The 22,080-nt window shown below is 49.1% G+C and overlaps 1 protein-coding gene across 1 annotated transcript in view; it reads left to right on the top strand.

Annotated features, from left to right (window-relative positions):
* The window catches only part of RIMS3 (regulating synaptic membrane exocytosis 3), a 425,581-nt gene that overhangs the window by 372,939 nt on the left and 30,562 nt on the right, over positions 1-22,080 (top strand). The window contains exons 5-6 of the mRNA XM_069622553.1: positions 6,444-6,545; positions 8,224-8,363. Coding sequence (XP_069478654.1) covers positions 6,444-6,545; positions 8,224-8,363 — 242 coding nt within the window. The remainder of the gene's footprint in view (positions 1-6,443; positions 6,546-8,223; positions 8,364-22,080) is intronic.

Raw genomic sequence — 22,080 nt, forward strand, 5'->3', positions numbered from 1 at the left:
ACAGTGGAAAATCAAAGGTTACACTTAGTAGAGAGTTGTTCACATTTTAAGTATAAATCACGGGTACAAATTCAGACAGGTGGGCCAGGGTATTATGTGGGAGTAGATCATGCGTGACCCAGGGTGGTGTCACTCGGGACGCAGAGGAGCCAACTATGGATTTAGTATTTGTTAAAAAGCCAGGTTTTTAACGTCTTCTTGAACCACTGGTGGGATGGCTGATTTCTGGTTTTCGAGATGAGGGAGTTCCATGTTTTGGGGGCCATTACTGGAAATCTGGTCCCCCCAGCACTTATGGATTTGAAACGTGGTACAAATAGTTGGGTACTGTTGTTGGATTTCAATGATCTTGTGGCCTTGTTTTGAGTAATGGCGCTGTTGAGGTAGATGGGGGCTGTCTTAGTGAGGCATTTGTGGGTAATGCAGAGTGTTTTAAAGATAAATCTGGCTTTAACAGCGAGCCAGTGAGCTTCCCTCCTAGTCTTGGCGATGTGGTCAGATTTTTTTATGCCAACGGATACTCGAAGCGCTTTGTTTTGCAAAATTTGGAGTTTGACCAGATTTGTGTTTGAGGAGCCTAGCAATAGTACGTTGCAGTAGTCTAATTTAGACCGGATAAGAGAACGTGCAAGTGTGATACAATTTTGCGGGGTCAGAAATTAGCGACTTAACGCAATAATTTTTGAAGTATAGGACGTGGTTGATGAGAGGGAATTAACATGTTTGGTAATTGTTAGGTTAGTATCTAAGTGGACGTCCAGCATCTTGACCTGCTTGAGGATTGGGGTGGTTTTCCATCGATGGTGATGGAGGAATAATTAGAGTGGAGAGATTTGATTTTGGCGGGTGAACCCACAATGAGAATCTCCGTCTTTTCATCATTGAGACATCGACTATTATTAGCCATCCAGTTTTGGATAATGACAAAAATCTTATTTACAGTGATTGTGTCTTGCTCATGATTACCAGTGATAGAGATGAATATCTGAGTTGCATCCACAAATTTCATGTAGATGACACCCATTGCGTCAAGGGGTGCAAATAACAGCTTAGTGTAGGCATTATAGAGGGTGGGTGAGAGACACCAACCGTGACTGGCTTCCTAAAAAGAATTTGAAGTTATCCGACAGAGTATTGCATAGTTTGTCATGGTCCACCAAATCAAAAGTGGCTGACCGGTCTAATAGAAGTAAGATACACCGATTACCGGAGTCTCTTATGGAATCCTTTTGGATTTTGAGGTCCAATAATGCTGTTTCGGTGCTATGACTATGAAGCCGGATTGTCTAGCTCCTAGGAGGTCATTCTGTTCAAGGTGGTTTTGTATTTGAGAGTAGGCAATTTAGTCTATTATTTTCAGCAAAAAAAGGAACTGTGGTTATGGGACGGTAATTTGTGGATACCGTGGGGTCTAGAGATGTTTTTTTATGAGGAGTGGGGTAACCCAAGCTTCTTTAATACAGGTGGGACGGTATTAGTGCAAAAGGAGGCATTGACAATTTTTGGTAATGATCGGCGTTAGTGTGGGTGCACAGAGTTTAACTAGTTTAGCGGGGAAACAATCTCCTTTACAATTAGATGGTTTAAGCTTGGATATGATGCCCAGGACCTTGTCTTGGATGACCTGTGAGAATTTGATGTGTGTTGCTACGTTTCCATGGTCTGTGTCCATGAGTGGTGAAGGTGACCTTTTCTATCTTCTAACTTTCTTTTGGCTAAGATTTTGTCTTGGAGCATATCTATTTTTGAGGCAAGTGCGTTTTGTATAGTAGTGCTCCAGGCTTTGCTGGTACTTACAGGAGTGGTTGACGGGATGGGGTTTTCCAATTCTTTGAGAATGGAGAAGAGTTCTTTGGAGTTTGAGGATTAATACGGGTGTTTAAGGCGTTGGCTTTGTGTGCTATTATGGTGGTTTTGTAGAGTTTGTTTGCTTCTACAAAAGATTTGGCCGAATTGGCGGCGACTGATTTTTTGTGAATGTGTTCTAGAGATCTTTTGTTATGCCCTAGCGCTACAAGTTCCTCATTGAACCAAAAGTTAGAGCATTTAGCTGACTGCTGTATTTTGGGTTTGAGCTGGGCTAAGGCGTTAATAGTGGTTTTGAGACAGTTGTGGTGGATGTCAGCAAGGCAGCTGGGGTTGGAGTTGGTATTGATCTGGGCTGCGAGGGCCTCCAATAATACAGGTTGTCTAGTGCAAGATTGCAGGCGTTTTTTATTTCAATGGGAGTGAGTGGTGTATTGGTGGGGGAGACTTTTTCTTGTGTTGTAATTTGGAAGCAGATTAAATGATGGTCAGACCAGTTCATTGTCGTGATGGAGTGAATTGATAGGCAGACGTTTAATGTCACTACCCAGTCTAGCGTTCTTCCCTTTCATGTGTGGGTGATGTCACTAGCTGAGTGAAGTTCATATCAGTGAGGGGAGGGCGCTGGCTTTAAGGTCTTGTGCGTCATTAAAACCTAGGTTAATGTCACCTAGAATCATGAATTTGGTGTTAGGCTTACGATAGGGTGTAATGAGGAGTGGGATGTCGGATTCTGGATGGTTGGCGGGGTTGGGCGCTCTATAAATGATGGGGGTGTTAGTTGTAGTTTTAGGGTCTGTTGTAAGTTTAATGAGGAGCAATCCGTAACCTTCCATGGTGTCTAACGGACATGGCCTGAGTTGAAGGATGTTTTTTGCGATGATAGCTACACCTCCTCCCAATGAATTCGGACTGTCCGCCCTGATTATACTAAAATCAGGGGGAATGGCCAGTGTAGGTAGAGGGCCAGAGGCTTGGTGCAGCCAGGTTTCGGTAACCAATAGGAAGTCTAGTTGTTGGTCTATGATGAGGTTGTGCATCTCAATGGCATGGGCTCCCAGCGAGCACACATTAAGGAGGGCGCCTTTAAGTGAAGGAGAAGGGTCAGACAGTGGAATTGAGGCCTAGGGCTGTGGGAGTCTCGGCAATTTGGTGTGTTTGCTGGTCGTGTCATTTTGTGGTGTGGACATAGCCGAGGTACGTTTCTTGGGTTGGGGGGCTGGGAGAGACCGTTGTACGTAGGTGTGATGTGTTTTCACATGGGTGGGGCTCCTGGGGTGGCTGAATCGTGATGCTAGTCTTGTGAGTCTGGTAAATCCTGTGATGGGATACATGGTGGTTGTGAGTGGTAGTGGCAGTCTGGAGCTGGGGCGTATTGCGTGGGGTGGTCAAGTGCTGGGGGTGGTGTTGCGGCTAAAGATATTGGTGCTGTAGCAAGGACAGTCCCACTGGGTTTTGTTATGGCTGTGGTTGTGATTTTGCTTCTAGGATTGGTGTAGGGGTTCTTATAGGGTTGATCATGTGGGAAGGGGGAATTGTTTGGTAAAAAAAGGGTGGGGCATGGGAAAGTGTGGTAGCAAGGGCAACCGAGTTTGGCTAGGCGGTTGCCCATAGGGGTGAAAGCACATCCTGTGCAGAGTTACTACATCCTCATTGTTGGGGAGGGGGTCCATAATGTTGGAAGTGGAAGTAGGGGGCTACTCTAATACTAAGTGTACTATCTTCTGGGTCCAAATTGGGTGTACGAATAATAAGCCACTCGGTAGGCGCGTCTGTGCGTCATAGGCCAATGGTGATCAGTTCTAGGATGCGGCTAGTAGTAATTAGGTCTATCATTGGGCAGTGGTCTTAAAGGTGCCAGGGGTACACACAGAACTAGCTTGGTATTGGTGATGATATGATTGGTTATTTATAACGCCCTTAATACCCAGAGGTTTCTAAGCGCGGACCCGGGGATCGAACCTGTGGTGCTGCGTGTCGTCTTGCTTCCAAGGCGAGCACGTTACCCCTGAGCTATCCTCCCAAGATGGGCAATCGTCGATCATACGAGTTAGGTCCAGTGAAGCAACAACAATTTTTGACGAAGGCGTATGGAAGTGGCTATCTGGATGTGCTCGGGGTGTATAGATACATTTTGAAATACATAAATAGGGACACCATAGTTTCACATTGAGGGTATAACAATTCGTAACATGGATATAATTGTAATGAGCATGCTTTCAAAACACGAGAAAAACAGTGCACAAGGAGTTTGCACGTATGTGACCTGGGAGAGTTTGCGTACAAACAGTCCCAAGTGGACAGAACTCAAGCAATTTACGGAAAGCGTTTGTTCGGCCACACACTAGAGTACTCAGCTGGCTTTTACAAGGGTGAGTGAGATTTAGTAGGATAGGTGGTGTGGGAGCGTGGTAGATTCAGACTACGGTGTACATTTTGCTAAAGTAGCAATACAGGTTACATAGATCTGAAGAGAATAGGATGAATGCAGTATGATCGACAGTCAAAAGGGAAACAGGTACACAGCATAGTAAGGCAACATGTTATCGTTCTAGTGATGGCGGCAGTAAAACAACTATTACCTAGATTCCTTCGGATCCTTCCACTCCTGAAAGGAGGGAGGTCTAGAGTGACTTCATCACAAATGATACAGTGAGGTTTCATAGCGCTTCAGCGCCTCTGTGGTGTGGCGCTCAGGCACAGTCCCTTTACAGTGCCCACTCCAGAGTCTTCTGACATTCTGAGAGTCACGGAGATTAGTCCTTGTGGTAGTTGGGTGCTTGAGCTAGGTCGGGGACCAGCTCCCCGACACCACAGGCTCCCCTCCCGGTATTTACGTGATGCAAGGGCAGTTTAGTCAACTGAACTGGGAGGTGATAGAACTGCAGTAACCAATACTCTTAGGGAGCAACCCCCAGAGTAAGCCAGGTGGGATTAAGCCATTGAGGGACCCATGAAAGGAGCAAGAGAAAGGTGAACTAAGGAAGGTCAAGGGGAAAAACAAGAGGAGAAAGAAGACCAGGAGAGAGGAACCAGCAACCAGGGCCACCAGGAGCGGGGAACCGGCAACTAGGGCTACCAGGAGCGAGTAACCAGCAACCAGGGGTAGGAACCGGCAACCAGGCCTACTAGGAGCGAGGAACCAGCAACCAGGGCTACCAGGAGCGAGGAAATGGCCATCAGGGCTACCAGGAGCGAAGAACCAGCAACCAGGGCTAGGAACCGGCAACCAGGGCTACCAGGAGCGGGGAACCGGCAACCAGGGCTACCAGAAGCGAGGAACCAGCAACCAGGGGTAGGAACCGGCAACCAGGGCTACCAGGAGCGAGGAAATGGCCATCAGGGCTACCAGGAGCGAAGAACCAGCAACCAGGGCTAGGAACCGGCAACCAGGGCTACCAGGAGCGGGGAACCGGCAACCAGGGCTACCAGGAGCGAGGAACCAGCAACCAGGGCTAGGAACCGGCAACCAGGGCTTCCAGGAGTGAGGAAATGGCAACCGGGGCTACCAGGAGCAAGGAACCATCACCCAGGGGTAGGAACCGGCAACCAGGGCTACCAGGAGCGAGGAACCAGCATCCAGGGCTACCAGGAGCGATGAACCAGCAACCAGGGCTAGGAACCGGCAACCAGGCCTACCAGGAGCGAGGAACCGGCAACCAGGGCTACCAGGAGCATTAAGATGCAAAGAATGGCCTTTTCTGCAGATTACAAACAGTTCCAGCGTTGGTCATTGTCCTGGCAACCAAACGCTGCTGTGACCAATCAAGGGAGGTTTTGACGTGAGTCAGCACAATGATGTAGGCACATGGCCTCGAAGACCCCGGAAGCGCCCATGCTGACCGTGGTGCAGCCTGCCGATGGCCAGTGGATAGGCAAGGGACTGCCCGCACCATCGCAGGTACAGCCACCAGGAGGACAAGGGTAAGTGGCAATGGCAAGCGGGCCCCGCACCCCCAGGGACGTGCAGGTAAGCGCGGGCAGGATGTAACAGCAGGAACCTTTGCCCTCAAGCATATGTAAAGGCTCAGTAAATAGACTTTAGGCAGAGTAGTTCCCCAGATACGAACCGGCTGCTGCCTGCAACGCAATGGACCTTTCTACCACCTTGTTCAATCAAATGGACTACATTTGGACTGAAGACTCGGGATCCCAAATTTAGCATACACCTTTCGTTCTGCTCCTGCGACTAACTTGTGTTTTGTTGTTGTTGTTGGAAGGGTTTTACTGCCAAGCATAAAATACACTAGCGTCAGCAAACCTTCAAAGGATCCGAACTCTGCTTGTTCTTGCTGGACCTGTCCTGCTGGCAGCCATGAGTGAAGGTTAGAATGTTGGTGTATTCATTCAAATCCACACTCTCGACATTCTCTGGGCAGAGGCTCAGAGAATGTTGAGTGCGTGGATGAATGGGCCATGTGTGAGTCCGTTGGGGGCGGAGCCTGGATGAATTTGCTGGCCATTGGTTGTCTCCTCTCCTTCTCCTTGAGTGCACCTCAAAACTGAACTGAAAATGACACTGAAGACTAAATCCTTTCCCTTTCTTTGCCATGCCTTATCCATGAGGCCTCAGTTTATGCTTAACAAATTGCCACTCTAGTTCCCCTTGACTCACTGGGATACATTTTCCTTTGCAGGGGATGTCCACATCGGGATCACTGACCGGAATGGACAACTGGAGGTAGAGGTGATCCAGGCCAGAGGACTCACTTCAAAGCCAGGCTCCAAATCCATTCCTGGTATGTGTTGTACAATGTGGGCACACATGGGTATAGAAAAGGGGGGCGTCTAAAAGGGGGGCGTCTACTGTATACAACAGCGGGGGACCATGCAGATAGGTTGCAAAGCCAGGAGGGAGGACAGGGCGTCAGAAAGGAACACCAAGATAAGGGAGAGCTCAAGCTACACAGAGATGAAGGGGATTCTGGTTGAGAGGGTCATTAAGAGAGTGTTGTTTAGGATAGGGGGAGAAGGCATTCAGCACAAGAGAACATGGTTGGGGTCGAAGGAAAGGGCCTAGGATTGGACGCAGGTCCCATTTGAGACATCATTCAAAAGGGCAAGGCATTAAGGTATTAAATCTTGGGGTAACTGGTGGGGACCTATGAATTTGGGGTGGAGTCACGGGTAATGTAGGCATCTGGGTAGGGGAGGCAAGGGGACCCGTCAGGTAAGCACACTAAGGGAGCCTAAGTGACACATCCAGAGATTTAGGAGATTAGGAACAGGAGGGCGGGGGAGAACGGGGTTGGGAAAGGAGTTGGGTGGCAGAAGGGGTCACAGTAGAAAGAACACAAAGTGGGAGGTTATCCAGTGGGGGCAACCGGTGGGGTGCACCAGGAAAAGAGGCATAGCTGGAGCAGGTGAGATACCAATGAAGGCTACTTGGGAGGCGGGGGACATGTGATTTTAGGGGTGAGGAGCATCCACGGGAAACACTATTTTCGAGGCTTTAAGCTGGGGATTGGGAGGTTAGGCATGAAGGTATAATCAGTTGATATGACCTCCGATGAATGACTGATAAAGGAAAAACCAAATTCTTTGGTCCTATATCATGTATGCATATCTACTATAATCGTTATGCTGGAAGAAAAGTCAAGCTATGGAACCCATAGGTTAGAATAGAAATATGTGGATTGAATGGTGTGATTGATGATCATTAGATAAAAATGCGTGTGGAGTCTTTTTAAATGTGTTTTTATGTAAAATAATTAAAGAGATTTATGTTTTGCAAAATTGCATTCAGCGTTAATAATTATCCCTTTTAAGGTGTTAACCCTGTCAATGATTTAGACAGGGTCCCTTCACCCGAACCTGTGTTACATACAGGACTTCTAGAGCGGGGTAGTCAATCTGTAATCTATTTTTCTCCTACGATGAAAGGGCCAGCATGTGGAAGGGAGGATAGCTTAGCGGGTTAAGAGATCACTGCTGCGACCTGTGTGTGATCTGAAGGTCTCCGTTTCGAATCCCAGCCAGGTCGACTCAGCCTTTCATCCTTCCCAGGTCGATACATTGAGTACCAATTTCGATTGGGCAATGCTTGTTTATAAAAAATGTTCTGTGTAAAGCGCTTTGGATAAAAAATGCTGTGTAGATGGCAAGTTATGATTACAAGACTGGGGGATGGAAAGAAGATGGTCTAGATGTGGAGCATGTGTTTGTCCTTTCCAGTGGATATGGTTAGAGGAGAGAGCTGATGCGGGGGAGGGGCAAGGAGATTATAAATCAGCAGTAGTTCTTATGGCTGCAAGGGCTCTCAGTGGAGGGGGCTAGCTGGAGCGGGGGTCCAGAACAAACCAACAGAAACTAAAACAGGCGCCAGGGTGCTTGGCTAGAGTTCAGCACACGACTCATCTCCAATATAATGGCCTACACAGCCCAACATCTGCTCTGTCTTGTCTTTCCTCTCCACAGCTCCATACATTAAGGTTTACCTGCTAGAGAACGGCGCCTGTTTAGCCAAAAAGAAGACAAAAACAGCCAAGAAGTCCTGGGACCCCCAGTACCAGCAGCCGCTGCTCTTTGAGGAAAGCCCGCAGGGCAAAGTGTTACAAGTAAGTATCTCTTACCGAGTGGGACAAGACACCGATAGACCTAATACTACCGTACTCTAGGGGTGGGGGGACAATTCCATGAAGAGAAATGTTAATTTGACCTAACGAGACTGTTAAGAAAATTGGTTAGGGCATTCCGAAAGATACTAAAACCAACTATTCAATGCATATCCCAACATAGTTCTGCAATGTATACAACAAATGTTACAAATGGTAGGTCCTTTAGAGCGCGTAGCCATTCAAACTTACAATATGAACAACTTAATGCATAACTTTAAACTAATGCATAGCAAACAAAAACAGACAACATGGACCCTGGCTTCTTTAAGGCGATTGTACAATTTAAGCAAGTTAGCTTATAGAAATTCATATTTGACGCCTCACTATCAATTTCATAAAATGTATTGAAGCAGAAGTTTTTTCCAAAAGAACCGTTCAATTGACATCAAATGGTTTTCAAGGTAAAGGGTTCTTGTAAATAACAAAAGATGTTTTTTAAAGTCTGTTGATAAAAGGTTACGTAAAACCAGGGACATCGTTTAGGGGTCGCCAGAGGTCTCATTAGCTACCGCCCCAAAAAATGTATATATATATATATTTTTTGTTTTTTGTTTTGTTTAATGCAAGCTCCTGGTTTGTGGCCAGCGCCATGTGGGTCTTTGCATCTGGAGAGGCTGGCTTTCTTATTCAGGCCTCTTAAAAAAAGAACAGGGGTTCCACAAGTCTCACACTTTCAGCAGTGACCCTAAATAAGAAAGAATAGGAATATCAAAAATGGGTCTTTCTGAAATTCTATACAATAATTGCTAGACTCATTAAAGGTTTATTTCAGGCACACTTCAGGGGGTGAGTCACTGATTTAGTCTGTTCTTAAACACCTAAACTTACCCTTTCATCCTTCTGAGGTCGACAAATGAGTACCAACACAGGTTGGGTGATATTGTATGTATATTTTTTCTATACAGAAATCAGGAATGGGCTAGAACATCCCAAATTCCAATTTAGGTCCATTACTTTAGAAGACATGAAGAAAACACTCACTAACATGAGATGTACCTCATGCTCGGAAAACGTATTATCACCCAAACTCATCCTAGACAATCCAGACATTTTTTCCCCTTTCTTCAGAAGAATGGTTAATGCCTCATTTAGAGACCAAACGGTACCTACTACAATTAAAACAGTCACGGTCACTCCTCTACCCAAGAAACCCAACTTAGACCACCAAGATCCAGCTATTCTGAGACCCATAACAAACTGCAATTTTTTGCTGAAAGTTCTGGACAAAGTAGCTACCGAACAGCTCCAAAGCTACAACAACCTATTACACCCTCAACAATCCGGCTTCAGGTCCAGTCATAGTACCGAGTCAGCTCTCTTAGAACTCCACACCGAAATGTTGTCCATCTTGGAAAAGGGCAAATCAGGCCTGTTCATTTTATTGGACCTTTCGGCAGCATTTGATCTGCTAGATCATTCAAAACTCCGAGAGGCCCTTGAAAACTCAGGTAACTGCTCACCAGGGGCAACTGAGTGGATAGCTTCATTCCTACAAGATAGGCAATCCAGGATTGTCTGGGGAAATAAAGCCTCAAATACCAAACCAGTGGACCGTGGAGTTCCACAGGGAGCCAGCTTCTCCCCACTACTGTTCAACCTGTACATGCGCTGCCTTTGCACCATGCTGTCCCAAATGGGTATATTTTTTACAAACTTCGCCGACGATACCCAACTGGTTTTTGAGCTCAGTGGGGATCACAAAAAGGATAGCGACAAACTTTCAACCTTATACAACACCATCGAGAGTTGGATGAAGAACAACTGGATGTGTCTTAACGGCTCTAAGACAGAGCTCATAATCTTCGGGTCCACACAGGCCAGAAAGAAACGGAGTCCCCTTTACTCCTCATTTTGTATCAAAAACACCCAAATTTCAATATCGTAAAAAGTGAAGACTCTAGGAGTTTATCTACAAGCCTCCTTAGGAGCAGAGGCACGTACAGCCTACCTAAAGAAAAATTGCCAGTACCATCAAATTCTACTGAAAAAAATCAGACCTCTGCTCGATCAAAAGAACAGCACCATCATTGCCAGAGCAACCATATTATCCAGACTGGATTATGGAAACTCCTTGCTCCTTGGAGCTAACAGCAAATGTATGAAACAATGCCAGGTGATCCAAAATAACGCCATCAGGGCTATTACAGGCAGGCTAAGGAGAGAAGATATCACCGGAGACAGGAAAGCTCTTCACTGGTTGGCCATGGAAGAGAGAATTATCTTCAAGTCACTCACCATGGTCCACCTTTGCCTATATGAAAAAGCTCCACCTTACTTTAAGAAACAGTTTAAGTGGCATGCGCCATCTAGGTGCCTTAGATCTTCCAACATAGGTTTACTGCAAACTACCGCAACGAAAAAGCAAAATGGCATAGGTAAGGCCTTCTCGAACAAAAGCACTAAAATATGGAACGAACTACCAATATCACTGAAACTTGAATCCAACTATTCTCAGTTCAGGAAGAAATTGAAAACACGGTTATTCAAATAATTCCTGGATTAACGACAATCCTATTATGATCAAATAATGGCCTGGTTCACGTCTTTGTTCCATCTTTAATCTTTATTGTCTTGTCTCTTTGGAAGCGCTCTGATGCCTGCAGGCTTTAGTGCTATATAAACAAATAAATAAATAAATAGAAATATATAAAGCGCATAAGCGTAAGTGCTATATAATAACCCATCATTATCATTTGACCATGGACGTCTGCTTGCATTCACACTAATTTGGTGATATCGGCCTATACACACTGATCTTAACTATACATATGGCGATCCATTCTTGTATGAAATGTATATCACGTTACAGTGATATCATAACCATATTTTTCGTAGTGCACTTAGGTACAATACTATGTTATGCCACTTTCTGTTTTGTCAAAAGGTGAATATGTGTATTCCATCACTTCCGGCGATATCACTTCAGGGTGGGGTCAAATGACATAACTTTCCCGTGATGTCATCAGAGGCCAAGGGTCGTGTGATGTCACATCCGCTACCCCTGGCATTTTGGTGAAATGACGTCCCTGCATAAAACACCGGCAGTGAGAAGAATGCTCAATGTGTTGCTGCTGGTGATGTGAAAATCGACATGTTTCAAAAGAATCAACACACTTCTTGAGGATAGGCAAGCCCAGATTTTTCAAACTCCAAGTTAATCCTAACACATGATTCTCAAAGGAGAAGATTGGATCAAAACCACCAGCATCCTTTGTCTCTTTAAGGAAGACTTTCTAAAGATCAATTTGCTTTGGGAAATTGTTATGGCTTTGGCTGCCCTGAAGAAGAAAGCTGATCCACACGCAGTGTAACCTGCCACTCTCCCGAGAGCATCTCTTTCTCCACAAACTCGTTCCCTCCACCAGTCGCTCTTATCCGCCTCGGGGCATTCGTCCCCTTTACTGGCAACAATGCTGTTGCGTGCTAGCTTCGTTCATGCCGGATAAAGCCTATGCATTTCATGCCCCTATGACATCACTATAATGACAGTTCAAAAGGCAGCCATGACACATATACAATGTAAGTTGACATCTTCTGGAAACTCATACAATGCACATTCACATGCTTGGGTCAAGCATATTGAGTACCTCTACATACACAGGACTACCCCCCACTATAGTTAACTCTGCATTGCAAGTGCCCCTAGACAAGCAACCTCTACACGGTTAAGACACAAATAATTCCCTCCTCAAAACCCTCAGGAAATTCATACATATCCCGTCAGATTTCAAATGTTGCATAGTGCAGCGTTTCGCCCAGGCATCTGCAAGGGCGGTACTCAAGGACGTGAACCACATCTGGTATTCACTGGGTTTAGCTGTTCATGAAACCGCGACACGTACATGTGGGTCCATATACACCAGCATGGGCTTGCCAAAGGTTCCTTGATGAGGGCACTCCGAAAGCCCGCAGAAAATACGAACGCGCCCCCAGAATGTTTTGCTTCAAGAACTCCCAAGAATACGGTCTGACTGTAGAGAGAAGGTTGTATAGGTTACATTCCTGCATGTATCCTATGCCTATGGGATGTTTGACACCTTCTTGCCAACCAGGAGGATTTGGGGCGTGTCTTTGAGATAGGACTTCCCAGCACACCCCAAGCACATGAAGCTTGTGGGGCGTGCGGTCTCTTTTAGTCGAGGGCAGCAGGACCTCTACTATATCAAGGTTGTCCATGAATTAACTGAATTAAAAAAACGAATGGAGAAATTACACATTTTTTATCGAAAAACTAAAATTCATACTCGTGTTTTGCACTTTTTAAAAAATAATGTGGGGGAGACACCCCACATCTGCCCCTCACACCTCTACCTTAACTAATACACTTACCCCACACCTATATTTTAATAAAAATGTACCAAAATGTTGAAAATAAATCAGCTAAAATAATTCGGTCATATCTTCCTCGATTTTGGGGGGATTCTGTCATTTCTACGGATACAGTAGATAAAGGGTCACTTCTTGAAGTACATACATAAAGATTGTAGCAAACTAGCTGCAAGGCTGCTCACAACGGTAGCACCACTCATATCAGTAAGGTTTTAGAAAAAGCACAGACTTGTATAAGTGATTAACACACATTTATAATCTCAAATGCCGTCCTACAATAAAACAGAGGAGAATTGATGTCACGGCCAATTCATTTTAGATAACAGATTGTCATGGCACATACATGATCTATATAACATCTGCATCTGTCAGATGGGTGAATGATGTTCAGCCTCTGTATCTGGAGGACACAAGATGGGCTCGACATGGCACTGGTATCCAGGCGTTTGGGAGTTAAGAACTGCTGAAGAGATTACCATCTTAAATTAAACCAAATGAATGCCATATAGAGAAAAATAAATTGATGGAAAATAAATACTTGATTGTTGAAATCCAGGTGAAGTGTAAAATCACCAACACAATTTTAACAAGTGAATGAACCCAATTGCCTCTTACATGGAAAAGAGCCACTGCATTGTGACAGTCTGTGTAGACGTCCTGCAGAAAAGTCCCAGCGAGAATCATTTACCAGCACCTGGTTCTGAAAACGTGCTGAAATTACCCCCTCCACAAGAGTCCCAGTCTCAAAGAACAGCACTTGGTCCAGAAAGCCTCCCAGAACTACGCCCGCCACAAGAGTCCCAGGCTCAAAGATCAACACCTGGCCCAGGAAGCCTCCCAGAACTACCCCCTCCACAAGAGTCCCAGTCTCAAAGATCAACACCTGGCCCAGGAAGTCTCCCAGAACTACCCCCTCCACAAGAGTCCCAGGCTCAAAGAACAGCACTTGGTCCAGAAAGCCTGCTGGAGTGACCCCCACGACAAGAGTGCCAGTCTCAAAGGTCAGCACTTGGTCCAGGAAGCCTCCCAGAACTACCCCCTCCACAAGAGTCCCAGGCTCAAAGATCAGCACTTGGTCCAGAAAGCCTCCCAGAACTACCCCCTCCACAAGAGTCCCAGGCTCAAAGATCAGCACTTGGTCCAGAAAGCCTGCTGCAACAACTCCCACCACAAGAGTCCCAGGCTCAAAGCTCAACACCAGGGCCAGGAGGCCTGCTGCAACAACTCCCACCACAAGAGTCCCAGGCTCAAAGCTCAACACCAGGCCCAGGAAGCCTGCTGCAACAACTCCCACCACAAGAGTCCCAGGCTCAAAGCTCAACACCAGGCCCAGGAAGCCTGCTGCAACAACTCCCACAATAAGAGTCCCAGGCTCAAAGATCAACACCTGGCCCAGGAAGCCTGCTGTAACAACTCCCACCACAAGAGTCTCAGGCTCAAAGATCAACACCAGGCCCAGGAAGCCTGCTGCAACAACTCCCGCCACAAGAGTCCCAGGCTCAAAGATCAACACTTGGCCAAGAAAGCCTCCTGGACTAACCCCCACCACAAGCGTCCCAGTCTCAAAGATGAGCACTTGGTCCAGAAACCCTGGTGGAACTACCCCCACCACAAGAGTCCCAGGCTCAAAGGTCAGCGCTTGGTCCAGAAACCCTGGTGGAGTTACCCACACCACAAGAGTCCCAGGCTCAAAATCAGCACTTGGTCCAGAAACCCTGGTGTAATTACCCCCACCACAAGAGTCCCAGGCTCAAAGATCAACACTTGGCCCATGAAGACTGCTGCAACAACTCCCACCACAAGAGTCCCAGGCTCAAAGATCAACACCAGGCCCAGGAAGCCTGCTGCAACAACTCTCTCCACAAGAGTCCCAGGCTCAAAGATCAGCACTTGGTCCAGAAACCCTGGTGGAAATACCCCCACCACAAGAGTCCCAGGCTCAAAGATCAGCACTTGGTCTAGGAAGCCTCCCAGAACTACCCCCTCCACAAGAGTCCCAGGCTCAAAGATCAACACCTGGCCCAGGAAGCCTCCCAGAACTACCCCCTCCACAAGAGTCCCAGTCTCAAAGATTAACACCTGGCCCAGGAAGCCTACCAGAACTATCCCCTCCAGAAGCGTCCCAGGCTCAAAGATCAACACCAGGCCTAGGAAGCCTCCTAGAACTAACCCCTCCACAAGAGTACCAGGCTCAAAGATCAACACCTGGCTGAGGGAACCTGCTGCAACAACTCCCACCACAAGAGTCCCAGGCTCAAAGATCAACACCAAGCCCAGGAAGCCTGCTGCAACAACTCCCACCACAAGAGTCCCAGGCTCAAAGATCAGCACTTGGTCCAGAAACCCCGGTGGAATTACCCCCACCACAAGAGTCCCACGCTCAAAGATCAACACCAGGCCCAGGACGCCTGCTGCAACAACTCCCACCACATGAGTCCCAGTCTCAAAGATCAACACCAGGCCCAGGAAGCCTGCTGCAACAACTCCCACCACAAGAGGCCCAGGCTCAAAGATCAGCACTTGGTCTAGAAAGCCTACTGGGCTGTCCCCCACCACAACAGTCCCAGGCTCAAAGATCAGCACTTGGTCCAGAAAGCCTGGTGGAATTACCCCCACCACAAGAGTCCCAGTATCAAAGAACAGCACTTGGCCCAGGCTGCCTGCTGGACTGCCCCCCACCACAACAGTCGCAGGCTCTAGGATCAGCACTTGGTCCAGAAAGCCTGGTGGAATTACCCCCACCACAACAGCCCCAGGCTCAAAGATCAGCACTTGGTCCAGAAACCCCGGTGGAATTACCCCCACCACAAGAATCCCTGACTCAAAGATCAGCACTTGGTCCAGAAAGCCTACTGGACTGTCCCCCATCACAACAGTCCCAGGCTCAAAGATCAGCACTTGGTCCAGAAAGCCTGGTGGAATTACCCCCACCACCACAGTCCCAGGCTCAAAGATCAGCACTTGGTCCAGGAACCCCGGTGGAATTACCCCCACCACAAGAGTCCCAGGCTCAAAGATCTGCACTTGGTCCAGAAAGCCTACTGGACTGTCCGCCACCACAACAGTCCGAGGCTCAAAGATCAGCACTTGGGCCAGAAAGCCTGGTGGAATTACCCCCACCACAACAGTCCCAGGCTCAAAGATCAGCACTTGGTCCGGAAAGCCTGGTGGAATTACCCCCACCACAACAGTCCCAGGCTCAAAGATCAGCACTTGGTCCAGGAACCCCGGTGGAATTACCCCCACCACAACAGTCCCAGGCTCAAAGATCAGCACTTGGTCCAGAAAGCCTGGTGGAATTACCCCCACCACAACAGTCCCAGGCTCAAAGATCAGCACTTGGTCCAGGAACCCCGGTGGAATTACCCCCACCACAAGAGTCCCAGGCTCAAAGATCTGCACTTGGTCCAGAAAGCCTACTGGACTGTCCCCCACCACAACAGTCCGAGGCTCAAAGATCAGCACTTGGGCCAGAAAGCCTGGTGGAATTACCCCCACCACAACAGCCCCAGGCTCAAAGATCAGCACTTGGTCCAGAAACCCCGGTGGAATTACCCCTACCACAAGAGTGCCAGACTCAAAGATCAGCACTTGGTCCAGAAAGCCTACTGGACTGTCCCCCACCACAACAGTCACAGGCTCAAAGATCAGCACTTGGTCCGGAAAGCCTGGTGGAATTACCCCCACCACAACAGTCCCAGGCTCAAAGATCAGCACTTTGTCCAGGAACCCCGGTGGAATTACCCCCACCACAAGAGTCCCAGGCTCAAAGATCTGCACTTGGTCCAGAAAGCCTACTGGACTGTCCCCCACCACAACAGTCCCAGGCTCAAAGATCAGCACTTGGTCCGGAAAGCCTGGTGGAATTACCCCCACCACAACAGTCCCAGGCTCAAAGATGAGCACTTGGTCCAGGAACCCCGGTGGAATTACCCCCACCACAAGAGTCCCAGTCTCAAAGATTAGAACTTGGTCCAGAAACCCTGGTGGAATTACCCACACCACAATGGTCCCAGTCTCAAAAATCAGCACTTAGTCCAAAAACCCTGTTGGAATTACCCCCACCACAAGAGTCCCAGTCTCAAAGATCAGCACTTGGTCCAGAAACCCTGGTGGAATTACCCCACCACAAGAGTCCCAGTCTCAAAGATCAGCACTTGGTCCATAAAGCCTGCTGAGATGACCCCACCACAAGAGACCCAGTCACAAAGACCAAAACCTGGTCCAGAAAGCCTGCTGGAATGACCCCACTACAAGAGTCCCAGTCTCAAAGAACCACACTTGGTCCAGAAAGCCTGCTGGACTGACTCCCACCACAACAGACCCAGTCTCAAAGATCAACACTTGGTCCATCCAGAAAGCCTGCTGAGATGACCCCACCACAAGAGACCCATTCACAAAGACCAAAGCCTGGTTCAGAAAACCTGCTGAGATGACCCCACCATAAGAGACCCATTCTCAAAGACCAAAACCTGGTCCAGAAAGCCTGCTGAGATTACCCCACCACAACAGGCCCATTCACAAAGACCAAAACCTGGTCCAGAAAGCCTGCTGGAATGACCCCACCACAAGATTCCTGGTCTCAAAAATCAACATTTGGTCCAGAAATCACTTGGACCAGACAGCCTGCTGGAGCGACCCCCACCACCACAGTCCCAGTCTCAAAGAACAGCACTTGGCCCAGAAAGCCTGCTGGACTGGCTGCCACCACAACAGACCCAGGCTCAAAGATCAGCACTTGGCCCAGAAAGCCTCCCACAACGACCCCCTCCACAAGAATCCCAGTCTCAAAGATCAGCACTTGGTCCAGAAAGCCTGCTGCAACAACTCCCACCACAAGAGTCCCAGGCTCAAAGCTCAACACCAGGCCCAAGAAGCCTGCTGCAACAACTCCCACCACAAGAGTCCCAGGCTCAAAGATCAGCACTTGGTCCAGAAAGCCTGGTGGAATTACCCCCACCACAACAGTCCCAGGCTCAAAGATCAGCACTTGGTCCAGGAACCCCGGTGGAATTACCCCCACCACAAGAGTCCAAGGCTCAAAGATCTGCACTTGGCCCAGAAAGCCTGGTGGAATTACCCCCACCACATGAGTCCCAGTATCAAAGAACAACACTTGACCCAGGCAGCCTGCTAGACTGTCCCCCACCACAACAGTTCCAGGCTCAAAGATCAGCACTTAGTCCAGAAAGCCTGCTGGAATTACCCGCACCACAAGAGTCCCAGTACCAAAGAACAGCACTTGGCCCAGAAAGCCTGCTGCAACTACTCCCGCCACAAGAGTCCCAGGCTCAAAGATCAACACTTGGCCAAGAAAGCCTCCTGGACTGACCCCCACCACAAGCGTCCCAGTCTCAAAGATGAGCACTTGGTCCAGAAACCCTGGTGGAACTACCCCCACCACAAGAGTCCCAGGCTCAAAATCAGCACTTGGTCCAGAAACCCTGGTGTAATTACCCCCACCACAAGAGTTCCAGGCTCAAAGATCAACACTTGGCCAAGAAAGCCTCCTGGACTGACCCCCACCACAAGCGTCCCAGTCTCAAAGATGAGCACTTGGTCCAGAAACCCTGGTGGAACTACCCCCACCACAAGAGTCCCAGGCTCAAAGATCAGCACTTGGTCCAGAAACCCTGGTGGAATTACCCACACCACAAGAGTACAGGCTCAAAATCAGCACTTGGTCCAGAAACCCTGGTGTACTTACCCCCACCACAAGAGTCCCAGGCTCAAAGATCAACACTTGGCCCATGAAGCCTGCTGCAACAACTCAGACCACAAGAGTCCCAGGCTCAAAGATCAACACCAGGCCCAGGAAGCCTGCTGCAACAACTCTCTCCACAAGAGTCCCAGGCTCAAAGATCAGCACTTGGTCCAGAAACCCTTGTGGAAATACCCCCACCACAAGAGTCCCAGGCTCAAAGATCAGCACTTGGTCTAGGAAGCCTCCCAGAATTACCCCCTCCACAAGAGTCCCAGGCTCAAAGATCAACACCTGGCCCAGGAAGCCTCCCAGAACTACCCCCTCCACAAGAGTCCCAGTCTCAAAGATTAACACCTGGCCCAGGAAGCCTACCAGAACTACCCCCTCCAGAAGCGTCCCAGGCTCAAAGATCAACACCAGGCCTAGGAAGCCTCCTAGAACTAACCCCTCCACAAGAGTACCAGGCTCAAAGATCAACACCTGGCCCAGGAAGCCTGCTGCAACAACTCCCACCACAAGAGTCCCAGGCTCAAAGATCAACACGAAGCCCAGGAAGCCTGCTGCAACAACTCCCACCACAAGCGTCCCAGGCTCAAAGATCAGCACTTGGTCCAGAAACCCCGGTGGAATTACCCCCACCACAAGAGTCCCAGGCTCAAAGATCAACACCAGGCCCAGGACGCCTGCTGCAACAACTCCCACCACATGAGTCCCAGTCTCAAAGATCAACACCAGGCCCAGGAAGCCTGCTGCAACAACTCCCACCACAACAGTCCCAGGCTCAAAGATCAGCACTTGGTCCAGAAAGCCTGGTGGAATTACCCCCACCACAAGAATCCCAGTATCAAAGAACAGCACTTGGCCCAGGCTGCCTGCTGGACTGCCCCCCACCACAACAGTCCCAGGCTCTAGGATCAGCACTTGGTCCAGAAATCCTGGTGGAATTACCCCCACCACAACAGCCCCAGGCTCAAAGATCAGCACTTGGTCCAGAAACCCCGGTGGAATTACCCCCACCACAAGAGTCCCAGACTCAAAGATCAGCACTTGGTCCAGAAAGCCTACTGGACTGTCCCCCATCACAACAGTCCCAGGCTCAAAGATCAGCACTTGGTCCAGAAAGCCTGGTGGAATTACCCCCACCACAACAGTCCCAGGCTCAAAGATCAGCACTTGGTCCAGGAACCCCGGTGGAATTACCCCCACCACAAGAGTCCCAGGCTCAAAGATCTGCACTTGGTCCAGAAAGCCTACTGGACTGTCCCCCACCACAACAGTCCGAGGCTCAAAGATCAGCACTTGGGCCAGAAAGCCTGGTGGAATTACCCCCACCACAACAGCCCCAGGCTCAAAGATCAGCACTTGGTCCAGAAACCCCGGTGGAATTACCCCTACCACAAGAGTCCCAGACTCAAAGATCAGCACTTGGTCCAGAAAGCCTACTGGACTGTCCCCCACCACAACAGTCCCAGGCTCAAAGATCAGCACTTGGTCCGGAAAGCCTGGTGGAATTACCCCCACCACAACAGTCCCAGGCTCAAAGATCAGCACTTTGTCCAGGAACCCCGGTTGAATTACCCCCACCACAAGAGTCCCAGGCTCAAAGATCTGCACTTGGTCCAGAAAGCCTACTGGACTGTCCCCCACCACAACAGTCCCAGGCTCAAAGATCAGCACTTGGTCCGGAAAGCCTGGTGGAATTACCCCCACCACAACAGTCCCAGGCTCAAAGATCAGCACTTGGTCCAGGAACCCCGGTGGAATTACCCCCACCACAATTGTCCCAGTCTCAAAGATTAACACCTGGCCCAGGAAGCCTCCCAGAACTACCCCTCCAGAAGCGTCCCAGGCTCAAAGATCAACACCAGGCCTAGAAAGCCTCCTAGAACTAACCCCTCCACAAGAGTACAAGGCTCAAAGATCAACACCTGGCCCAGGAAGCCTGCTGCAACAACTCCCACTACAAGAGTCCCAGGCTCAAAAATCAACACCAAGCCCAGGAAGCCTGCTGCAACAACTCCCACCACAAGAGTCCCAGGCTCAAAGATCAGCACTTGGTCCAGAAACCCTGGTGGAATTACCCCCACCACAAGAGTCCCAGGCTCAAAGATCAACACCCGGCCGAGGAAGCCTGCTGCAACAACTCCCACCACATGAGTCCCAGTCTCAAAGATCAACACCAGGCCCAGGAACCCTGCTGCAACAACTCCCACCACAAGAGGCCCAGGCTCAAAGATCAGCACTTGGTCCAGAAAGCCTGGTGGAATTACCCCCACCACAACAGTCCCAGTATCAAAGAACAGCACTTGGCCCAGGCTGCCTGCTGGACTGCCCCCCACCACAACAGTCCCAGGCTCTAGGATCAGCACTTGGTCCAGAAAGCCTGGTGGAATTACCCCCACCACAACAGCCCCAGGCTCAAAGATCAGCACTTGGTCCAGAAACCCTGGTGGAATTACCCCCACCTCAAGAGTCCCAGACTCAAAGATCAGCACTTGGTCCAGAAAGCCTACTGGACTGTCCCCCACCACAACAGTCCGAGGCTCAAAGATCAGCACTTGGGCCAGAAAGCCTGGTGGAATTACCCCCACCACAACAGCCCCAGGCTCAAAGATCAGCACTTGGTCCAGAAAGCTTGGTGGAATTACCCCCACCACAACAGTCCCAGGCTCAAAGATCAGCACTTGGTCCAGGAACCCCGGTGGAATTACCCCCTCCACAAGAGTCCCAGGCTCAAAGATCTGCACTTGGTCCAGAAACCCTGTTGGAATTACCCCCACCACAAGAGTCCCAGTCTCAAAGATCAGCACTTGGTCCAGAAACCCTGGTGGAATTACCCCACCACAAGAGTCCCAGTCTCAAAGATCAGCACTTGGTCCATAAAGCCTGCTGAGATGACCCCACCACAAGAGACCCAGTCACAAAGACCAAAACCTGGTCCAGAAAGCCTGCTGGAATGACCCCACCACAAGAGTCCCAGTCTCAAAGAACCACACTTGGTCCAGAAAGCCTGCTGGACTGACTCCCACCACAACAGACCCAGTCTCAAAGATCAACACTTGGTCCATCCAGAAAGCCTGCTGAGATGACCCCACCACAAGAGACCCATTCACAAAGACCAAAGCCTGGTTCAGAAAACCTGCTGAGATGACCCCACCATAAGAGACCCATTCTCAAAGACCAAAACCTGGTCCAGAAAGCCTGCTGAGATTACCCCACCACAACAGGCCCATTCACAAAGACCAAAACCTGGTCCAGAAAGCCTGCTGGAATGACCCCACCACAAGATTCCTGGTCTCAAAAATCAACATTTGGTCCAGAAATCACTTGGACCAGACAGCCTGCTGGAGCGACCCCCACCACCACAGTCCCAGTCTCAAAGAACAGCACTTGGCCCAGAAAGCCTGCTGGACTGGCTGCCACCACAACAGACCCAGGCTCAAAGATCAGCACTTGGCCCAGAAAGCCTCCCACAACGACCCCCTACACAAGAGTCCCAGTCTCAAAGATCAGTACTTGGTCCAGAAAACCTGCTGCAACAACTCCCACCACAAGAGTCCCAGGCTCAAAGCTCAACACCAGGCCCAGGAGGCCTGCTGCAACAACTCCCACCACAAGAGTCCC

The sequence above is a fragment of the Ambystoma mexicanum genome, chromosome 11 (genome assembly GCF_040938575.1).
Source record: "Ambystoma mexicanum isolate Mex_15411 chromosome 11, UKY_AmexF1_1, whole genome shotgun sequence".
Lineage (NCBI taxonomy): Eukaryota > Metazoa > Chordata > Amphibia > Caudata > Ambystomatidae > Ambystoma > Ambystoma mexicanum.